This window comes from Pararge aegeria, chromosome 12 (assembly GCF_905163445.1).
Source record: "Pararge aegeria chromosome 12, ilParAegt1.1, whole genome shotgun sequence".
In the NCBI taxonomy this organism is placed as follows: Eukaryota; Metazoa; Arthropoda; class Insecta; order Lepidoptera; family Nymphalidae; genus Pararge; species Pararge aegeria.
This window is the reverse complement of record NC_053191.1, coordinates 17,407,045-17,430,049: the sequence shown is the minus strand read 5'-3', so window position 1 is coordinate 17,430,049 and position 23,005 is coordinate 17,407,045. Positions and strand designations below refer to the sequence as shown.

The 23,005-nt window shown below is 36.2% G+C and overlaps 1 protein-coding gene and 1 long non-coding RNA gene across 3 annotated transcripts in view; both read left to right on the top strand.

The window, feature by feature from the left end:
• LOC120627822 (glycogen [starch] synthase) overlaps positions 1 to 6,361 on the top strand; it is a 31,777-nt gene extending 25,416 nt beyond the window's left edge. For both annotated transcript variants that reach the window (XM_039895884.1, XM_039895883.1), the window contains 4 exons: positions 995 to 1,124; positions 1,954 to 2,035; positions 3,375 to 3,507; positions 5,671 to 6,361. In XM_039895884.1, the coding sequence (XP_039751818.1) occupies positions 995 to 1,124; positions 1,954 to 2,035; positions 3,375 to 3,507; positions 5,671 to 5,771 (446 nt within the window). In that variant the 3' untranslated portion in view covers positions 5,772 to 6,361. The remainder of the gene's footprint in view (positions 1 to 994; positions 1,125 to 1,953; positions 2,036 to 3,374; positions 3,508 to 5,670) is intronic.
• Positions 6,362 to 9,569: 3,208 nt separating this feature from the next.
• LOC120628094 lies at positions 9,570 to 10,670 on the top strand. Its single transcript, XR_005658949.1, has 2 exons — positions 9,570 to 10,310; positions 10,347 to 10,670. It is a non-coding gene; the product is annotated as an uncharacterized LOC120628094 (long non-coding RNA).
• Positions 10,671 to 23,005: the final 12,335 nt, after the last annotated feature.

The following is a 23,005-nucleotide window of genomic DNA, read 5'->3' as shown; positions in this document are numbered from 1 at the left end:
ATTTATACGTGTGTAAGGTTCATATTTAGCTATTTCGGTTGCCTTCTTTATACTGCAAGCCTAAAACGCCTGCCATGCACTTTTATGGGCGTACTACCAACTTATCTGGTAAGGCAACCTAAGCTTTAATTCCAATTGCATAAAGTTCTTATTCTTATACCCAGCATTACTTTCACCTGCTAATTATCTTGTTTGCGAAATTGAACTTAAGGTTCGTATTTGAAAATCTTGGCTATTTTCATACTATCAGCCGTTACAACCGTGTGTACTTGCATTCAGTAGTACTAGTGACACGTTATGTTGGAGAATTAAACTTTAATTCCAATTACGTAAGGTTCTTATTCTTATATCAACCTATACACAGGTCCTCCCAGAATGTTTGAAATGCCTTCACATAACCCCCCGACATCAAAGCCGAAGTCCTAACCACTAGGCTATTTGGTCGTATTTCCAGGATCAAAAGTGGCCTATGTTACTCTCCGTCCTTTTTAATCACTCTACGCTAACAATCAAATAGATTGGTTGGTTAGATAGGATGTGAAAGATGGACATATTAACAAGCAAAGATACTCTTCTTTTTGGTTTATTGGGTCTGCGCGCTGAGCGATTGAACCATTGTCAAGTGAAGTCAATAAGAATAAAACTTGACCACACTCTATTACGAACGCCTTATTTTGAAATACTAAGATTTATAAAAAGTATAGTGTAAATAATATAAAATGGATTTCTAAAACTAGGTACTAGGTATATTTACAACTTAATATCATAAAAAAGGATAAATGAGGGAAGTTTATATATACAAATTAATGGACGAGAGGATGTCAACGAAAGCGGGAAGTGGGATGTTTAACTGGATGAGATCCTGGTAAAGTGAATCCCGGTTATATTTTGGGCATGATAACAATATGGGTTTCAGGTCACCCACTCCACCGCATTCGCACAGCAAACATACTCTCGCATTTGTAATGTTTAGTATGGATTATGTCGTGCGCAGGTTTCGGTTGCTTCATGCAAGAGCACATCGCGGACCCGATGTCGTACGGCATATACGTGGTGGACCGGCGCTACATCTCCCTGGAGGGCTCCGTGCAACAGCTCGCGCAGTACATGTACGACTTTACCAAGTGAGTGCTTCTACAATACTACAAGTTCAAATTCAAAATTTCTTTATCCATGTAGGCCTATCGAAGGCACTTATGAAGCGTTCATACATATGTGTTCACATAATTGTAAGGGCATAGTGATAACGCTAAAGCTACGAGGGAGAGAGGGTGGGCGCTCTAGTCTAAGAAGAGTCCACAACAAACTCAGCCGGGTATTTTTCTTTTGTTATCACCATCTCACAGTAAATTCAAATTCAAAATTTCTTTATTCATATAGGCCTATTCTAAATTCCACGCAGACGAAGTCGCGGGCTGAAGCTAGTATGTTATATTTTGTTTCAATAAATAGATAAAATAATGATTGTTTATTCCCTTGTTTATTGACCTAATCTCAGCTATCATCATCATATCAACCCATTGGCGGTCACTACAGGGCACGGGTCTCAGCCCATAATGAGAAAGGGTTAAGGTCGTAGTCCGCGACGCTGGCCCAGTGCGGATTGGTGGACTCCACACACCTTTGAAAACATCATTAATTCTCAGGTATTTAGGGTTTCGTCACGATGTTTTCCTTCAACGTTCAAGCATGTGATATTTTAATTACTTAAAACGCATATAACTTACAAAAGTTAAAGGCGCGTTCGTGGTATTCGAACTCAATCGTCCTAAAGTGAAGTCGAAGGCCTATCCACTGGGCAGTGGAGTGCACTTCATACATGCACAAAAGCGCTGCCTACCCTAAGAGAAGACTGGACGACGTTAGTTGAGAAAGCTTACGGATTGGGTTTGACTAGTAGAATCATGTTTTTAATTTTTTTATGTGATAACCTTCTGTGACCATTGTCATCAGGCTAACCCGTCGCCAGCGTATCATCCAGAGGAACAGAACGGAAAGATTATCAGATCTCATGGATTGGAGAAATTTGGGCATTGTAAGTGAAATATATTCGAGATATTCTCAACATTATGTTTACGTGTACTGCTATAAATTGCTTTTTGTAAAGTACTTTTTTGTAACGACAAATCTTTTCATAAGCAGGCTCCGCTCTCATCTCTCACAAGATGGAAAATTCTAAAGATTGTAAACTATAAAATTATGGTGAAAAAGAGCAATTTGCTGAGTTTCTTGCCGGCTCTTCTCGGTAGACCTGTTTCCAAACCGGTGGTAGAGTCACTGCAAACAGACTGACTTGACGTTTCAAAAGTGCTTATAAACTATAACTTTGATTTTTTTTTATTTTGACTTAGAAATGTAGAAAAAAATACGATACAAAGTCGTACTGCTAAAATGTAATACGTAACAGAAACTAATTTATCAGTTAGCTGTAACTTAAAGCTTTATCATCATCATCGGATCATTAAAGTCCCACTGTAGGATCTGTACTCAGGGGGTCGGTGCCTGCTTACTCATAGGCAAGAAGGATTTGGAGCTTTTATCCACCACACTGGTTAAATGCAGGTTGGCGGGCACCAACAATTATTTTATCATGCGCTGGTTATAATAACTGGTACTAACGGCTTATATAATAACTGGTACAAATGGCATTGTGCTCTCCGAGTCTTCAAGGATAGTTTGCGTGTGCTAAGTACAATTTGCGTGCGCCAAGTAAACTTGTCGCACTCAAATAACAGTTTCATTTACGAAAAAACTCACGCGTCATTTTAAAATGGCCAAACAGCTCTTTTTCAACCGCAACAGCCAGTACGACACTACTTATCCCGCATGAGTAATAAAAAATTATTTAACCATCTGCCAAATTTTATAAGTAGCACTGAAAATGAGATTGAAATTAATAAAATATTAAAAGTATACCTCATAGATATGTGCTTTTATTCCGTATCTGATTTTTTTTATAGTGAGCATCCCCAATAAAATAGGTTTTCCTACTGCATTATTTAATTGACGGCCGATTGGCGCAGTTTGCAGCGACCCTGCTTTCTGAGTCCTAGGCCGTGGGTTCAATTCCCACAACTGGAAAATGTTTGTGTGATGAGTATGAATGTTTTCAGTCTCTGGGTGTTTATATTTATATTATAAGTATTTATGTATATTATTCATCAAAATATTCATCAGTCATCTCAGTACCCATAACACAAGCTACGCTTACTTTGGGGCCAGATGGCGATGTGTGCGTTGCCGTAGTATATATATATATAAATATATATACGTTACATTATTATAAATATAACATTATGTATTGTGCTGATGTAATGATGAAATTGAAATTAATCACTTAAAAAAAAAGTAAAATAAAAAAAAAAAATTACCAGTACTACCGGCAAGCGCGCGCTCAGGCGTTGAAGATTGTGTACCCCGACTACGTGGACCACATGGACCAGGAGCTGGGCAAACGGTTCAACTACCCGCGCCCGATCTCCGAACCACCCAGCCCCACGCATTCTAGTGAGTATTTAAGTGTTATCTAGCAGCGCGTAAGATGGTGTGATGCGAGACTGTGAGATGGTTATAACAAAAAAAAACCTGACTAAGTTTTCTGTGGGCTCTTCTTAGACCAGGGCGCGTTTGGAACCTTCCTAGCTTTAGTTTTAGGTTACGAATGCAGTTATAACCTATATATAAAAGCAGGCCACTCCGCTCTCATCTCACACAAAACAGAAAAATTCTAAAGATTGTTAAACTTTAAAATGATTTTGGAAAAGAGCAGTCTGCTGAGTTTCTTGCCGGCTCTTCTCAGTGGAATCTGCCTTCCGAACCGGTGGTAGAGTCACAACAAACAGACTGACTTTACGTTTCAAAAGTGCTTATTAATTAGGTCTACTTGAAATAAATGAATTTTGATCATTTTGATCAGGTCTATATGAATAAAACATTTTCGAATTTGAATTTGATACACAATGAATACAATTACACACAGTATACTTTTCGTTAAACTTAGTTCTCTTTATGTTTATGTGGTGTACAATAAAAGTATATTTATTCATTCATTCATTCATTCATACACATGCAGTAGTAGTAGGGCTTTTTGTGACAGAGGTCGCCCGGAGAAATACTACTGCCATGCTTATTTCTTCCGCCAAGCATTGCTGTTTCGGTCTGAAGGATTAACAAAGAATGTTGGCGTATGTGTGATGACATTAACAAAGAATCGCTAAAATATTGTATTTGTCTAGTGACATATCATTAATGTATTATGAAAAATGTGTTGTTATTTATACTCGAAAGTTAGATTGGTATTTATTTTCAATAAATAAAACTACAAAATCTAGCGATCCGCTGAATTCACAACTGTGACGAGAAAGAGTTATAATCAAAATTTTATAGGCTGAATTTTGCAATAAAGGTGCGTTTTGTAGCTAGTTAGGTGAAAACTATAATATCCTGCACCTTCACCTTAACTAACTGTTTAGTTTTCTTATTTTTCGATCAGTGCGTCGCAACCACCACGAAATCTCCTGGCTGACGGCCTCATACCATAAAGAGATCGAAAAACTTAAATCCACCAAAGACCAAGAAGTCCAAACGGATTTTGACCTACAAAAACGGAACGCTATCGTTCGAAAATCCTTAGAAATCCTCGAAATAACGGACGTAGAACGGGGCACCGACATCGAAGTGACGTTCGAGAAAAATCTCGAATTTACCGACTCTGACCACGAGAGCTTTCAAACTCCGAGCGATTATCTGGAGCCGTTAAACGAAGCTGTTGTCCAACAGATCGACCAACTGATCGCCAAGCTCGGCGATTGTGTTGAGGCGACGGAATAGGTGTGTTTGGTTGGATGTTTGAAGTAGGACAAGGAAGATGTTTAGCGAGATTTGGGTGTTTTATTTAATATATTTGCACATCACTTAAAGTTGAAGCAATGATTAAAATATTTAGTAGTTTTAGTTAATTCTGAAGTGATCACAATTATTGCACTCCTCAAAGTACTTTTATGTAATTACTAGTAAATAAATCAATATAATACGCACTTTAGAATTAATAATTTTTAAGTGGATAGTTTTAACAATTATTCATTGTAAAGTCAACATCTTCTGAGGATGCACCGGTTTCGGAGAAAACGTGCGTAGAGGGGGGTATAGTGCCGATAATCTGTTTGGTGTGGAGTATAAGGATTGAAGAAATTATAAATTCGCCATACTGCTTTTCGCGGAGTATAGCAAATTAAGCTTAATTTTCATGAAACTTCCTTATATCCATAGTGTCGTGTGTTGTTTCTGTGTTATGCCACACCAACACTCGTTTTTCTCGCACGTCCGAAGATTGTCTGATAGAAAATGCTTTAGCATTAGCCGCCTTTTGCAAACCGTTTTTTGGTTATGCAATAATGCGAAGAAATAGAAAGGCACATATAAACTTTTTTCTCAAGTTCATATATCGAACCTTTTCTGAAAGTCACCAATGTTTTTTACAGTGATAAGTGACATTTAAAAAAGATTTTTAAGAAGAAATTATAGCATTTTAAAGACCTGAAGTAAGGGCTTTAAATGTTGTTTCTTGTATTTTCACTGAAACGCAAATTTAGTCTTTATTTCAACTACCCATTGAAGGGAGTATTATAAACATTATTATACACATATAAAAACTTACCTTTTTTTTATTAGGAGCTACTACCCCGGCCCCTTCGCTCCACGGTTCGGAAGATGAAGATGAGGACGAGGTCGACGAGGAGAAGGAACTCGCAGAATTGAGGATCACAGACTAGTTATTTTAGGTACAGATTATAAATCGTATTTACAAGTTTAATAATACTCTGTGGAGAGAGAATGGTGAATTTCCAGGTCACAAATAATGAATAGACAATATATATTTTATTTTCAATACATTCGCGTGTAAGGTGGCACTTTATACACTCTTGTCAATGCTTTGAAATAGGCTAATACAGTAAACAGTGCGGGTACCCCTAATATATATAGTAAGCTCCGTGCAGACACGGCTACTCGCAACTCTGGAGTAAGTTAAGGCACAGTAAATATATTGAAGCAGTATGGAAACTACAAAAAAACGTTTGATACAGCACACTTACACATATGTACGCACCGACGAGGCCTCAAAGCTGTTATCGCAGAATTTAAGTCGGGGGTACGGTTTCCAGAGTTGCGAGTAGCCGTGTCTGCACGGAGCTTATATATAAATATATATATATATAGTAAATTAAGCATATTTTTAAGTATATTGTTTACGAGACAGCGAATATAAAAGAAAAATATTTTCTGATTGCCTTACTATTACTGAAAACTTTTAGGCAGAGGGCGCTGTTAGTTTGTTACTTGTCAGTTGTCGCCAGTCAGGGGTTTCAGACAGAAAATTAGAGCATTTACCCACCACGCTGCTCCAGTGTGGGTTGGTAGACTGCTTGATTTAACTTGCTCTTCAAGGCCCTAAAATTTTTAGACAGAAATATCAATACTGAACAATCAAGGTCAGTTCATAGAGAATGGAAAAATGCCCGTGCTACTGGCTATTGAAAATAGGAAGTAGATAACTTTAAGATGATTAACACGGACGCTGTAGGTATGTCACACATGTATTGTTTTATTTGATAGCTTTTAAAAAAAGTAACGGAAATAAGAAATTGTAAGGATATTGACAGACAGTTTAACAGACAATTAGCGCCCTCTAGGCTGGACTAATTGAATATTAGAACCTTATCTAATAAATGCAATAAGTGTTAACCGTAAAAATTTTAACCGTTATATTGAAAACAGATAAATTCTTATGCATCAATAAGATTGAATAAAAATGTTCAACATTTTCAATTTCAGCAATTCAACTTTATTGTTCAGTCAATCGATATCTACCGCGATAGCGTAAATCTTTGATTGACAACAGTGACATAAGAGCCACTATACAATTTATATTTATTACAGTAGCCTGATGAGTCAATATTTTAGTGCTCAATAACGTACGAAATAAAAAAGCAATAAAAGTGACGGAATGTCTTATTTTAAGTAAGAACACGTATTCCCTTACTATCTAACGATCGTCGTAAAGCGGTTGCATAGTTACGCAATGTTTTGTCTTTTTCTTGCGTATGTCATATAATTGTTGACAGACAGAGATAAATCATTGCACGACTCTCAAGGTATACAACGTTTATTATAACCGTTTTATAATGAGTTATATTAAATATTTTTAAACATTCAACAGATAATAAAACAAGGTTAAATCGTAAATCGGAAAATACTTCTGAAAATATTTGTATGGGAATGCATATTTTTTATTTTATTGATCGATTCAGAATAAGGATTTTAAGTCTTCAGTGAAGAAGAATTTAAAATATTTTTAATGAATAAAATCTTAAAACTGTTGTAATAGATATATTTGAATGCTGATATTTTTTTTTTTACATTGGTTAAAATATTTTTAATAATCGTTACTTTTCATAACGATTTATATTTTTAAATTTATGCAATTATATAATAAGTCGTAATTACTGATATCCGTATATAGGCGATGGTTTTTTTACTTACTATCACACCTGATGGCCCACCGGCCATCTGCGTTGTCCTTTAATTATTACTACAAAAAAAAAAAAAAGTTTTTATGTTGCGTTTTATAAGAATTGTTTTTTATTGTATATTTATTTATTTTATTCGTGTCTTAGTTAAATATATTCAAATATTCGAAGGCAAAAAAGGATTGATTGATAGTAAATGAAATACTTTTAATAGATAAATCAACTTCAACCTATTAACGTTCTCATTGCTGGGTACAGGCAATCTGTTTAATAAGAGACAGAAAACTAGAGCATTTACTCACCACGCTGCTCCAGTGTGGGTTGGTAGACTGCTTGATGGTTTAACTTGCTCTTCAAGGCCCTAAAATTTTTAGACAGAAAATATCAATACTGAACAATCAAGGTCATTTCATAGAGAATGGAAAAATGCCCGTGCCACTGGCTATTGAAAATAGGAAGTAGATAACTTTAAGATGATTAACACGGACGCTGTAGGTATGTGTCGATTGTCATTCAATTTTCTACTTTAGCTTATTGTAAATACGGTTTTATTTTTAATAGAGCCAGTTTATTGCTCGCTCATTTGTCCGTTCTTAGTAAAACTGGCGCTTGATGGATTTCAACTCGTGTTTTTATTTTATGCAATTAAATTCTTATCAAAATGTTTATCTTTGACAATTTTGCAAAAATCTTTAACTTTTGTGCCACATTTTAGAACTTATAATATAATTTATATTAGTCCCGAGTCTATAATAATATACAATTCTCTAAAGTAGACTATATTGGCAAGTGTAAAGGTAGGATCCTTTGTGGACAGAACTTCCACGAAAAACATAGTGAATAGGATAACATAGTGAAGATTTGATGGCACCATTGGCGCAGTGGGTAGCACTGTGGCCACTGTAGGGCAATTTGGGAATTTATAATTTCAAAATGTTCTCGTCTTGTCTGGTGGGAGTCTACGGCGGTGTCTAGTAACTACGCTAAGACGTTATAGAAGCTATAGAAACCGAGGTATGACAGTTATATTAACCCTTGGCTCTGCGTATAGGTTCAATATCCTGAGTTTCTTGCCGGCTTCTTCTCGGTTGAATCTGCCTTCCGAACCGGTGGTAGAGTCACTACACACAGACAGACTTGACGTTTCAAAATTGCTTATATTAGGCCTACTTGAAATAAATGAATTTTGAATATAACTATGATATCTTTAACGGTTTAGCCCGCTACCATGTTTGACTGCATTATAATCAACAGGTGAGATTGCAGTCAAGGGCTAACTTGCGTATTATTGCGACTTGCCAATTTAGTTTATGATTTATGCACTAAGGGTAGTACATGATTTGCTTGTTCGAAATCGAAGAGTCGTTTCCGAGTATCGAAATCCTTGTGCATCAAAGTAAAATAAATGATATTCACAGTGCTTTAAAGCTCAAATTTGCCTACAATTGTTCAGAAAAAGTTTTTGGCAGAGCGTTTGTAAAATGAGAATGTAAAGGATCTGAGACTCTAAAAAAGAGACATTTGGCCCATGTTACTTTGACGGTATAGAGTTGGATATGCGAAAATGACACTTCGATTATGAGCAAAACTTGTACCAAGCGTGCATAATAACTGCGACTGTTGTTATTTATATACATATTTTCATATGATCAATTTAATCTTGTTACTGTTAAGATTTTTAAATATCATAGTTGAAATTGTACAGACGCCCTTCATCTGGGTTGCTTTTATATCAACTTTTAGATGAAATGTTTGGACGTTTTTAAAAAAAAACGTCATTGATTTATATACAAGTTTTTATTCTTAATCAATCACATTGAGTTGTCAGAACGAGTTATTTTAGTAAAATCTTTCTAAAAAGACAAATTATTTTAACGGATGTTCCTAATGAAAAACACTTTAAAAATAAAACAAATAAATTTGTATGTATAATATTTTTATAATAATAACAAATTTTATTTACACATTTATTTTTTATAAAATACTTAAATATAATTGTTAGTATATAATAATAAATTTCAACTTTCGTATTCGATATTTTTATTATTTAGGATATTTTTACTTTTCTTACCGTAGATATTACTTTTACTTTTATTTCTTATCTCTATTAAATAAATAATTGTAATAAATAACTTACACAGGTAAAATGAAAAAACTAAACGGCTGCACTTGCGTGGACTTTCTTCGAAGTATGCCTAATGAACGTCCAGTATGTTTTGAACCTGTTCGCGGTTCTTATTCATGAATTTGTTCGTGTAGCGCGTAACAAACACACTTAGTTAATTCGAAAGTATTCACGCTTACTTCGGAGAAACCCATTTCAGCTGTCAAATTATTTGAATGTAGGATTTGTGTAAAATTGAATGTAGTATATTAAATAAAGCCGGGAAATATCCCAAGCGTAACTCCCCATTGTAGCGAAGGGGTTTGTGTCAGAATCCTGAGTGTAGCGATGGGTTCAGGGGCGCCGAAAATAAATACAGCAATAACCCCGCGAATAATTTTAATAACACCCCAATATAAAATACGTAGTGTACGTTTAGTGACGTTTGCCAACACTCAGAAGAAGCAAAGAACAGATCAGACAATTATCAATAGAGTACGCTTGGAGGTAAATCTTTTGCTTACAACGGGAGTAAGTCTGGGACGACCCACTAGCAATATTAGAATGGTATTTATTCGTGTATTTTATCTGTATATTTAGTTATTTTTAAAGTAGGTATTGTATTTTCGCACAACAAAACTAATATTAATATAACTTTATGGTCTTTGTAAAGTTTTCAAGTTCAGGAAGTTTATCTGTTAGATTTTCATTTAGAGGGACTCATAAAGTTTGAACGTTCACAAATACTTCAAATGATATAAATGCTGTTAAAAGTAAGATTTATTTATTTGAAAATTTGTTAACTTTCTTTACTACGCCGCGCCGGAAGGGAAATATTTTTATAATCTGTTTAACAACTGCCATTCTATTATTTTTAATAAATAAAACTTTTGAAATAATATAAAGAAGCGTAGCATGTTTCAAATGAACTAATTGTTAAGAAGTAGCATTACATGAAATTGGTTTTTTATCGATTTATTTGTGCCATAAACCGAATTTGTTATTTAATTATTTAGTAATAAAATGTGTTCAATTTTAAACCACTTGTTTAAATTTTATATCTTATTATGTTTCCACGGCAAATGGCTCCGTAATGTGGAAGAAAGCTAGGGGTCACCTGGAGGACGGAGATATCCCTAAAGTTTTTCTGCACAAATCAAAAATTGAGAAATCCGTACCAGCGTAAGCGACAGCTCAACGAGTCGCTAAGCTGATGTAGTTAACCGTAACACTGAAAGGTCTTATTCTAAGGTAAAGATCGGGAATCCTGGAAATCCCAATAATTATGTTAACTAAGACCCTTCGCTTGAGTCAGATGTTTCGTCAACTTCAATACCTTCAGGTCTCGCAGTGGAATTCATCGTAGTTTTACTTTCATCATCTATCGCAGAACTATCAACACTTGTATTATTATTATTACCTTGTGACGTTAATGTCTTAACAGCCTCCGCTTCAATGTCATCATCGTCTTTGTATTTTTCAATCCCCTCATATACTTCATCGCTGGAAGGCTCCTTATTTTTTGCAATGACAGGTATCTCCTTTTCTTCAATTAAAGTATTCAATATTTCAGAGCCAGGCTTCTTTTCATCGTTAGAGACGGTGGAGTTAATTAAATCCAATAATTCGTTTACTGGTCTTCCCTTAACTGTGTCGTTTATAATAGATTGTAAAGTTTTGTCGTTTGGATAGAACACGAAGATGTTTGTGTTGCCTATGACGTTTCCGCTGTTATATTGACATTTTGTGCTATTCGCATCCCGTGTTTGATTGTATTGCTTGCAATCTATTTGGTTTTTATCATTGTCTATGGATAACTCGTCTTCTTTTTTGGTTTCCCCATGACTGCTATTACTGTTACCACTACCATTTTTTATTTCTGTCTCCATTTCGGTGCTATTTTTTCTCAATTGCTTAGCTACTTCCTCTTTTACAAGTTTCTCGATGTACTGTTGAAATTTATTTAAATGAATTAGAAAATATTATCCTATTATTAGTTTATTTTTAGCTTTGTCAATTACTATATCTTATCCACATTAGAATAATTAAATACGAAAAAAAACAAGTGACCTCATACTCTACACCAAACAGATCTTCGACAATGTACCCTCTACTCTGCACGTTTCCTGCACTTGCTCCGCATAGTTGTTAAGACTTATTAAATAGTAACTGTAAAGTCAACATCTCTTGAGGATGCTCCGGTTTCGGAGCGAAACGTGCGGAGAGGTTGCATTGTCGAAGATCTGTTTGGCGTGGAGTATAAGGATTGAAGAGGTTATAAATTACACCATACAGATTATCCTAGTTCTCGTGGAGTATAGCAAATTAGGCATGATTTTCGTGATGTTATGAAATGGTGATAGCAATTGTGGTAATTGACATAATTAAACATAATACATACCTTCTTTAACAATTCGTCTAATTCTGGAGTTATTTTTTTGGGTGGTTCGTCATCATCTTTTGTATTATTTTCTTCAGCTGTAGAATTGTCAATATATGTTTCAGTCGTAGCTTTTTCATATAATTCTGTACCGTTCTCGTCTTTGATTTCTGAACTCGTTGAGTCGGTAAAATTGTCCGTAGTTATAGGCATATCTAGTTCATTATCTTTTTCAACACCCGTAGTAATGTTAAACTCATTTGTATTTTCATCAGGGTTTTCTAAAAGTGGAGGTTTAGACGTACTCTCGTCAATATTTGTCAGATTAGTATTTTCACTATTACTCATTTCGCCAACATTATAATGAATTCCAGGTCTGGATAGATCCTAAAAATATTGAACGTTATTAGATAACAAATACACACTTTTAGTCTTTGTTTTAGAAGAGTATAAAATATATTATAAATTTATTTAAAATTATTTTATAAAGATATTACTCGCAGAGTTGTATAGTGGTTGCAAATCCCATTTAACTACTCAGTTTCCCCCAACAGAGCGTCAGGCATTATCTCTATATAATAAAAAAGGTACACATAATTTTCATTTTTTTTTTAATTTAAGTAAAATTATTGTTATAGGTTTATATTTTACTTACATTCCAAATGTATCCATGATCGCCTGTAAGTTTCATTCCATATGTTTTAGACGATAGATTTTTCATGTCGTCACTGTTAGATCCTATCACAGCACTGATGTTGTCGAAAGATTTTTCAATTTCATCTTTCTCATCTGTATTTTCTACGCTTTCTTTCTCTTCGTCTGTAATATTACTTTCTTCATCATTTTCTCTACTCTTGTCTTCCTGATTTATATTTTCGTCTGTCAAAGTTTGATAAGTTGTGTTGGAAATGTCGGCTGGTTTTAATGTTGTGTCTTCTTTGTTATCTTTTAAAATCGCAGGGATATTCTTTGATAGGTGTAGAGTAGTGTTCCTTATGACTTTTTGATTATATTCAGTACTATCATTGTAGTTACCGATTACGAGTTGTTTCAATCGTAAAATTTTATGACTTGTATTGCGTATTTTTGGTTTCCGTGTTGCGAATGAGGAGTTTTTTTTATTGTTACCATTATTATTTTTCTGATTTGTTGCAGCTTCTGGAATCAAGACTCGTAAGTTTTGAGGGATCGTAACAGATGTAAATTTTTGATTGTGGTCACCAGTATCTTTGTGATTTCGGTTTGCAGGGATTTTCTCTTGTGATGTTTGGGAGGTTTCGTCATATATTTCGGATTTTTCTGTTGACGCTGACGGCAGTTTTGATGGCGCAAAGTCATTTATATATAAGTTTCTTCCTCCGATGTTCTATAACATAGAATTGAGTATCTTTTAGGTTGACGTCAATCACGCAATTAAAATCTTAATAAATGCATTCTGGTACCATAAAACGACTGGTTTATGCTACTTTTTTTTTAAATTTATGTTTATAGACGAGCGCTTGACTACAATCACACCTGATGGTAAGTGATGATGCAGCCTAAAGTGAAGCGCGCTAATCAAGAATGAGTGAAGATGCCTGTTCACTCATGATTTGAAGGTACACATATTGTAGGTACTGGGGAAAATGGAAGCTGGAATGGCATCCACTTATGAAAAGCCCAGCCAAGTCACTAAACCTTATTGGAACGGCGTGGTAGGTCCATAATCTGTAACCCTCTCTCCTGGTGATGACAGAGGAGGCCTGTGCTCAGCAATGGGACCTAAATAGGCTGATAATGACGTGTAGGAATGTTTGTCTGGGGGGAGACTTCGGCCGTGGCTAGTTACCACCCTACCGACAAAGACGTGCCGCTAAGCTATTAAGCGTTCCGGTATGATGTCGCGTAGAAACCGATTAGGAGTATGGGTTAAATATAATTACCATATAGCCATACTTCCTTACATGTTAGCCCGCTACCATTAGACTGCATCATCATTTACCACCAGGTGAGATTGCAGTTGAGGGCTAATTTGGAGTGCAGTGAAAAAAAACTGGACCCAACAACCGCATAGGCACATAGATTACGATTACCCATTCCATCGCTCAAAGAGTATTGTTATAAGATTATATAAGAAATTTAGACGGCCCATTGGCGCAGTTTGCAGCGACCCTGCTTTCTGAGTCAAAGGCCGTGGGTTCGATTCCCACGACTGGAAAATGTTTGTGTGATGAACATGAATGTTTTTCAGTGTCTGGGTGTCTATCTATATATTATAAGTATTTTATGTATATTATTCATAAAAATATTCATCAGTCATCGTAGTACCCATAACACAAGCTACGCCTACTTTGGGGCTTGATGGCGATGTGTGTGTTGTCGTAGTATATTTATTATTATTTATTTAGAATATTGTTGACGTTTTGTTGCAGAATTATAATCCTCATTTTTAGAACATCAAGATATGTCAGCGCAACAGTAATTTAAAGATAATAAATACTGTTTTAGGCGACGGTAGTGATGTCAAGATATGTCAACGCAGCAGTAATTTAAAGATAAAAAATACTGTTTTAAGCGACGGTAGTAACGTCAAGATATGTCAACGCAGCAGTAATTTAAAGATAATAAATACTGTTTAAAGCGACGGTACTGAGGCATGTATACATAGAACCTCGCATTGTGAGTGATCGTAATTTAAATCTGTGTCTATGGTAGGGTTGTTCTTGGCTCTTCCATATCATCATTATTATAATCATTCTCAGCCAATCATCTCAAAGCACAGGTAGGTATTAAAAGGGGTTCTAAAAAAACAGTGATTTGGAAAACAAAGTATTACAGACTTACATTCCAGATTTCCATTTTATCACCTCTTAAGTTCATTCCATACGTATTTGGTGTTCTCAATGGCTGCGGTGCGTACAGGGGCTCAGATTGCACGTGGTCTATTGACTAAAAATAAATTACATTAAAACTTAGATCATAGGCATTCTAAAAAACGATATGAAAGCAGTTAAGGGCATACATAATTATCAATGAAGAACTGTGTTTGTTTGCTCTTACTTTGCGCCCTAAGTAAGCAAAAAATCGATTTGGCACAGAGTCATTTCATTTAATTTTTTTCATTTTTCATTTATTCAGAATATTGGTAAGGGTACAGAATTGACACAATGAACATAATGCCACGATAACTGTTGTAGTAGTATAAACTGTGTCGCAACAATTAACGCCCTCCTCCAACAATAAATGTATAGTACCAATAAAACAAAAGTAGAACATAGTAAATGCCAATAAAAAAAAAGAGAATAAGAGTCAATTAAACAAAGATAAATAAAAGTGACTTATTTAGTGCGGGTGTGTGTGTGTGTGTGTGTGTGCGTGTGTGTGTATGTGTGTATGTGTGTGTGTGTGTTTGTGTGTGTATATGTATGTGTGTTATGTGAATGTCTATAGTTTGGGCCTATTTTAAGTTGAAAGGACGGAGAGTAACATTGACTATTTTTTTTTTGAAAATAAACGGTTTCCACGGGATTTGTGAGAAAACCTTATTAAAAGAAGACGAAGATGAGTGATGAATACTTTTTTTATGAATAATGTACAGAAAAACTTAGTGCCATAATATATACTTTATAAACAGATAAACACCCAGACACTAAGCTAAGATTAACACTGGCTAAGATTCATGTTCATCACGCAAATATTTTCCAGTTGTTGGAATCGGACCCACCTTGGACTCAGAAAGCAGGGTCGCTGCCCAATGCAGTACGCCGATAAAAAAAAATGACTGATGAACCTATATGAATATTTATAGAAAACATTCATTGCCCGTGTCGTTATATACAATTTACACATGTCTATGGAGGGTAGAGGTAAGGAGAGTCATCTTATATGGGAGAAAAGTTGAAAAAGTGTCCAGTTGTATGCGCTAAATAACAGTTCAAAAATCCTCCACAATGGCGCTGGTGGATGCACAGGGTATGGTATGAATGTAGCAATCGTAGATGAATTGAAGTATGCCGAGTTAAAAAATTTAATGTCATTATTGACTAAAGTAGTTAATTATTGAGAATTTCAACAACTTACGTTGTACAAAATATTGTGGTAAATATAACCTTACTTCCTTGTTTATTTTTCAAGCCTACTCTAACAATATTTATATTTGGCGCTTCTTTTAAGAGTTACCTTGATGCAAATGTGGCGCCATCCTAATTTAATACATTTGACGACACTTTTTCATATACACAGATGATCCTCCTTACCTCTACCCTCCATACACATGTCTTTACTTACCGGTCTATTGGCCAGTAACCTCTGTATGTAACTCGGGAACGCAGAGAAATCTAAATCAGGTAGAGTCGGGGCCGGTGCCACGGGTGCATTCTAAAACAAAATATTTATTCATCATCTTATCAACCCATCACCGGCCCACTACGGGGCATGGGTCTCCACCACAAATGAGAAGGGGTTAAGGCCGTAGTCCACCACGCTGGCCCAAAATTGGTGGACTGAAATATTTGTTTAGTTTATAATAATTATTAAAGATTATTGGGGTGTAAGTGGACGTGGCTAGTACCAGTCAGCCTCCCAAATTGCCAACCTCACCTGCACGTGGTGCACCCTCCCGTTTAACCGACGAGGCTCTGGCGACCGACAATTGGCGGTATAAACACTTCGAATTGGATAGGCTGAACAAATGGCACAGACCGGTGTGGGGCAGCAGCGACGCCGGGGCGATCAGTCTAGCCCTGCGATAACCAACCCGCCTGCCCAGCGTGGTCATTATCGGGCATAACTTTAATGGGAAGGAGCTCAGCTTAGAGCGACATTCGGGGTCACTTACCTCACAGCCTCCAGACCAGAACAGAGGAAATTCAGAAAATATAAATTACTAAATTTTTCCTGCCGGATCAAGCCCGGGAGGTCGTCGGTCGGATTCTAGACATATTTTTAAATCTTCGCAAAGTACGGAACCCGCAGTGTGCTAGTCTAGATCGCATTTGACGGGTTTTATTTTCATTTGAATCTGTCCGGGTATTATTTCGAATGTGTCAAATTCCTATATTACCCCTGGAATTACCGGGAATTGAACCCATTGTTTCCAGCGGTTCCCTGTGACTCGTTCATCGGGCCGCCTTTTAGTGGTCGCCCAACGCTACGCTTAACGGTGCTCGGTCGCTATTCCAGAACTGAGGGACAACGTCTATAGATTCTCCGGGCTCTATGCCCGCCCATTTCCATTACAGCTCCGTGACTTATTGAGTAGGTACATACATGCGCGAAAAGCTTTAGTAGGTATAAAATATACAGGTACGTACCTCAATTTCCGCAGCCAGAGTTCGAAGAACAAACACTAGTAGTAATATCTGTGGGAAATAATAAAACGAGTCATCAACATCATCAACATATTACCGACCCACTACAGGGCACTGGTCTCCTCCCACAATGGAAAGGGGTTAAGGCCGTAGTCCACCACGCTGGCCCAGTGCGGATTGGTGGACTCCACACACAATTGAGAACATTATGCAAAACTCCCACGCATGTTTTCCATCACCGTTGTAGCAAGTGATATTTTAATTGCTTAAATCGCACATAACTTAGAAAAGTTAGAGGTGCAAGCTGGGATTCGAACTCGGCTCCCCGAAAGTGAAGTCGAAGTCCTACCAACTGGGCTATCTTCTTCTTAGGGTGCCGTGGGAGGGTCCTCACGAAGGTTGGCAATCATTAGGGCTTTCTCCACCTTGGACACCGCTGCTGTAAATAATGATTTGGTGCTCTTTCCAAACCATTGTCGTAGATTTTTGAGCCATGATATTCTTCTCCGGCCAGGCCTTCTTCTGCCTGTCACTTTACCTGGTATGATAAGCTGAAGAGTTTATATTTTTTGGTGCTCCGCATCACACCGGAAACTGGACTGTCACCGCTTCATTATACGGGTAATGACATTTAATAATTCTTTGGTATACTTCAGGTACACGAAGAATGCCAATGGGAGCCTAATTTCATAAAAGCCTTTAATAATTTCGTGGAAGTACTATCCATTCTTAATTCTGCCGCTTAGCAGCATCGTTGCAATGCTGTGTTCCGGTCTGAACGGCGTGTTCGCCGGTGTAATTACAGGCACATTAGACTTAACACCTAGGACTCAGGGTATTTTGCACGCCTCATAAGCAAAGCTTATTACTGTCAGTTTACGCACACCGAGTGATTCTCCAACTTAAAATGTCACTTTTTTAATTCTTTATTGCTTTTATAAGTGAATATAAATAGACAAATGTTGAGAAAAAACATCATTTTAAATACTCATGATGTTTTTAAATCTCTTTTTATTATTTGAACTTATTAAAAAATTAAGTATGTGCTGATCCCGTATCTTGTGGTCACGATAACGAGCGAAATACTTCACTTATCGAGTTGGTTTTTTATTTTAAAGGCTTCAGTATTTTGAGAAATAGAAGCCTATTACTTTACACGGTATAATTAGATGTAGTTTACTTATTATTTACAAATAATCTCAATTTTATTGCAATTAAAGAGATTATGAGGCGTGTACTTTTGGATTTTCCAACTATTATTGTTATGTTAATGATTGAAAGGACCGAGCAGATATGAGATACCCCACTTGATGGTAAGTGGAAAACTATCGCTTAAAAACAGAGCAACATTTCACAGGGCATGCAACGAGCACGTCCTGTAAAATGTATAATATATATAAATAAGTTTATGAACAATGTAAAATTATGGAAAAATAAATAAATTACAGCTCTTTTTTTTATGTAATAGGTGCTTTTAAATATTTATTTTAACATACCTTTATATCCATTTTTGTAATGGACGGTCACACAACACTGGCGAAGTATAAATAAATTCAAAACTATTTGATATATATGTTATATACTGGTTCAAACAATTAGTACTTTATCTTTTATCTCTGATATCCTCATTAAATTACGTTGCCCCGTTACCAAATTAGGGACTAATTACAAGGTCATTAAGATGTATCTTAGTCACAATAAGGCGTTGATAAAGAGAACGTGTAGGTATAAAACCTTTGCATAACAACGTCTTTAGTAATAACTTTTAGTAATAAAAATAGCTATCACTTGCTTCAACGGTGAATGAAAACATCGTAAGGAAACCTGCATGCCTGAGAGTTCTCCATATCATTCTCAAAGGCGTTTGAATTCCACCAATCCACACTGGGTCAGTGTGGTGGACTACGGCCCCTTCTCATTGTGGAAGGAGGAGACCCGTGTGCTGGTAATAGGTTTTTTTTGTATAAATAAATAAACTACGATAATAAACACATCGCCATCTAGCCCCATAGTAAGCGTAGCTTGTGTTATGGGTACTAAGATAAGTGATGAATATATGTATATACATTTTTTTAAATGAATATAATACACATAAATACTTATAATATACAGATAAACATCCAGACACTGAAAACCATTCATGTTCATCACACAAACGTTTTCCAGTTATGGGAATCGAGCCCACAACCTTGGACTCAGAAAGCAGGGTCGCTGCCCACTGCGCCACTCTGCCGGCAAATGTGGTTGTTGGATGATGTGATAAAGAAGATTTATGTCCAGCTGTCGGCGTCCATGATGCTAAAGAGCATATTGAATGAATTAAAAAACTATTGTTACAGTAAATTTATACAGTGAGTAAATTATTGAACTTTTGATAACTATAAGTTACCAACATAGCTCAGCGAGTCGCGAAGCTGAAGTGGCAATGGGCAGGGCACATAGCTCGGAGAACCGATGGACGTTGGGGTCTTAAAGTGCTGGAATGGCGACCCCGCACCGGTAAACGCAGCGTAGGTCGGCCCCCAACGAGGTGGACAGATGACATTAGGCGAGTCGCTGGGAGCCGCTGGAGGCAAGCGGCCCGGGACCGTGTATTGTGGAACTCCCTACAAAAGACCTATGTCCAGCAGTGGACGTCCATTGGTTGAAATGATGATGATGATAAACTATAATTTCATATTTGCCAGATATTTATGTTCGTGACATTGAGTTGGTGGGTATTTTGATATAAATACGACTGCATTATCGATGCACCGCAGTCCTACATGGACTCAAACGATGCAAAGAAAGATACCTCCCGGTGTCTTAGTCGTTTATCAGACATGTGATTGACTAATTTCCGCAAAAAAGGCGGTAAATCAATCCAGTAATTACGACGCCCATTAGGAACCTACGAGTACATAATATGTTAATCACAGTTGTCTACAGATAAGCGGAAGATAAAATATTCATTAAGAAAATATAAAAAAAAATTACGTTATTCTCTTTGTAATCTATACACATAAAAGAAAGTTGTGTTCGTTACTGAGTTATAAACTCAAGAACGGCTGGACCAATTTTCATGATATTTGATTTATTGGATTCCTCTTAGACCGGAATAGGATACTAGGTATTAAAATATAACATTTATAAAAAAAAATATCCGCGGTCCGAAGTTCGCCGGGACAGATAGTTATTTATATTTTCTTCTCGTTGAGTGAGGTTGTACCAAAAATTAAGGTTCTTAAATAATTTTATAAATTAATGAAGTAAGTTGAACATTTCAGTACTCTTTATTTTTGAAACCTGGAGATTTTGAAATGTTTAGGTACTGACATCATATTAAAAAAGAAACCAGTGATCGTTGGATTATATGGATTTTTACCACTTTTGGTAAGATAGAGAAATAACGCTATTCTGCCTGTGTTAGTTAATATTATATTCAGCTACGAATAACGCGGTCCTGGGTTCGATTCCCGGGTCGGGCCAAGAATTTTAAGATATGGGATTTTTTTCAGTGCCACTTAAAAGTTAGAAATTGGCGGTGTCTCAAACATTAAGTAAGTATAGTGATATTAATCTTTAAAGCGCGACCCGTATTGGAGCAGCGTGGTGGTGTTTAGAGAACAGTTATAGACCCATCCTCATCATAATAAAGAAGCCATTACCCGCACACTACAGAGCTTAAGTCTCTTCTCAGAATGAGAAGGGTTAAGGCCGTAGTCCACCACCAAACTTCACAGTCCGGACTTCACACACCTTCAAGAACAAACCTTTACTTATAAACTAGGTAACCAATATCCGATAGCTTTTGTTGCGTTAGGGAAATAACACTGAAATATGTTGAGGACAGGCATCGAAATTGAATATTGTAAATAGCATAGAAAAGATCTGTACGATCGATATATAAACTAAAATCACGCGAATCCCTCCGTGAGAAGTTTTAAGAAATTGGTATACTTACTGCAGCTTCGTATACTTTTGTAAGTGGTAAAGTTGGTATACTTTCAATATAGTATTTGTAAGACAACATATTAGTCTATATAAACAAAAAGTGGATATAAACAGTCGACTTACAAGAGATGGTCATAAATTAGGGTCATCTGCATATTGACTGCGAAAGGTACAGAAGTCATTTGTGGGATTGAGTATACGCTTTTATAATATGACTAGCTGACCCGCGCAACTTCGTCTGCACCGAATCGGTTATTAGAGGTTTTAATATCTTAAAGAATTCTAGAAACGAATTGCAGCGCTGTTTTATTTCCAAACTATGTTATTCGCGGCCGGGCGGCTCGCTGCATTTTTCTTGCTTTTTGCGTTTCTATACCCGTCACAACTTCTAAGCGATAGGTTCAATTTAAATAATTCAAAAAGGAATTTGCAGGTATATTATCAAAATTAATATTTATAAAACTATTTATTTCGATAAGGATTAATATCATGATGGGAATGTCAACATCTTACAATTATACCAGTGTTTTGAAAGAAAAATTTAAAAAAAAGTAGTTATTGTGACTTAACCATAACAGACATATTGCCTCGCGGTTTCTTTAATAGATAATCACGGTTGCTTTAAAAATATTTATGTATCATTCATTTTCGTGGCGTACGCCAGTAAAACTCTAAGTCCGTATGACATCTTTAGAAAACATCGTTATATTTCAGCCAATTTACAGAAAACCATAGTAAAATATACATCCATCCTCAGAAACTTTCGCATTTATAATATCAGTAGGATGGTACACATGCATTCGATCGTTGTACCATATGCCTTGCGACTTTCTAGTATCTGTGAAGAGTTATGTCCTTTATCTTCGACAATATTTATCAGATCTTCATTAAAATTACTCGATACATGCTTGTTAGTATACACTTTCAAATAAAAAAAGAATTATTAAAGTTAAATTCATAAAACTTTCATTCCATTTCCCGAAGAATACTTTTTGTTTATCGGGATAAAAAGTAGCCTATATGTTGACCCGGAATATCAGCTACCACTATAGCAAATTATATTTAAATCCGTTCAGTAGTTTTCACGTGATGCCCGGACAGACAGACAGACAGACAAAAATTAAATATAAATCTGTTTTGGACTCAGTATCGTTTATAAAGCTTCCCCTGATCAAAATTTTCAAAATATATTAACGGTACAGAAATCTTCCAGTTACAGTTTGATTATAAGTATAGATTCCTAGGGTAATTTTGGACCTACCAATGCATAAGTTAAAAGAATATGTTAAAACACTATTAAAGCGACATTACTATACAATTGTTGAATTTCTTAATGGTTGCTTGGAAGTATCCGGCTCCGCTTTCATCTCTCACAAGATAAAAAAATGAATGTTTGGAAAAGAGCAACTGCTTAGTTTCTTACCGGCTTCTTCTCGGTAGAATCTGTCTTCGGAACCGGTGGTAGAGTCACTACAAACAGACAGACTTGACGTTTCAAAGGTGCTTATATTAGGCCTACTTGAAATAAATTATTTTGAATTAAGAACATAAAGAAACCGTGTACACGACTAATATTGAAGCATCAAATACAATCAGGTCAGGCTTGACACCTACGCCTCAGGGTGATGTCTTAGTTTTTAGCGGGCTAACCCTTTGGAGTCGCGTCGCACGCACCTCTTTGTGGAATTAGACCTGCAAAGTAGTTTTGCATTTTCGGTTTCCTCAATGCCGCGTAAATTTTGCGTTCGGAAATCTACCCTGGATTTCCGGACAG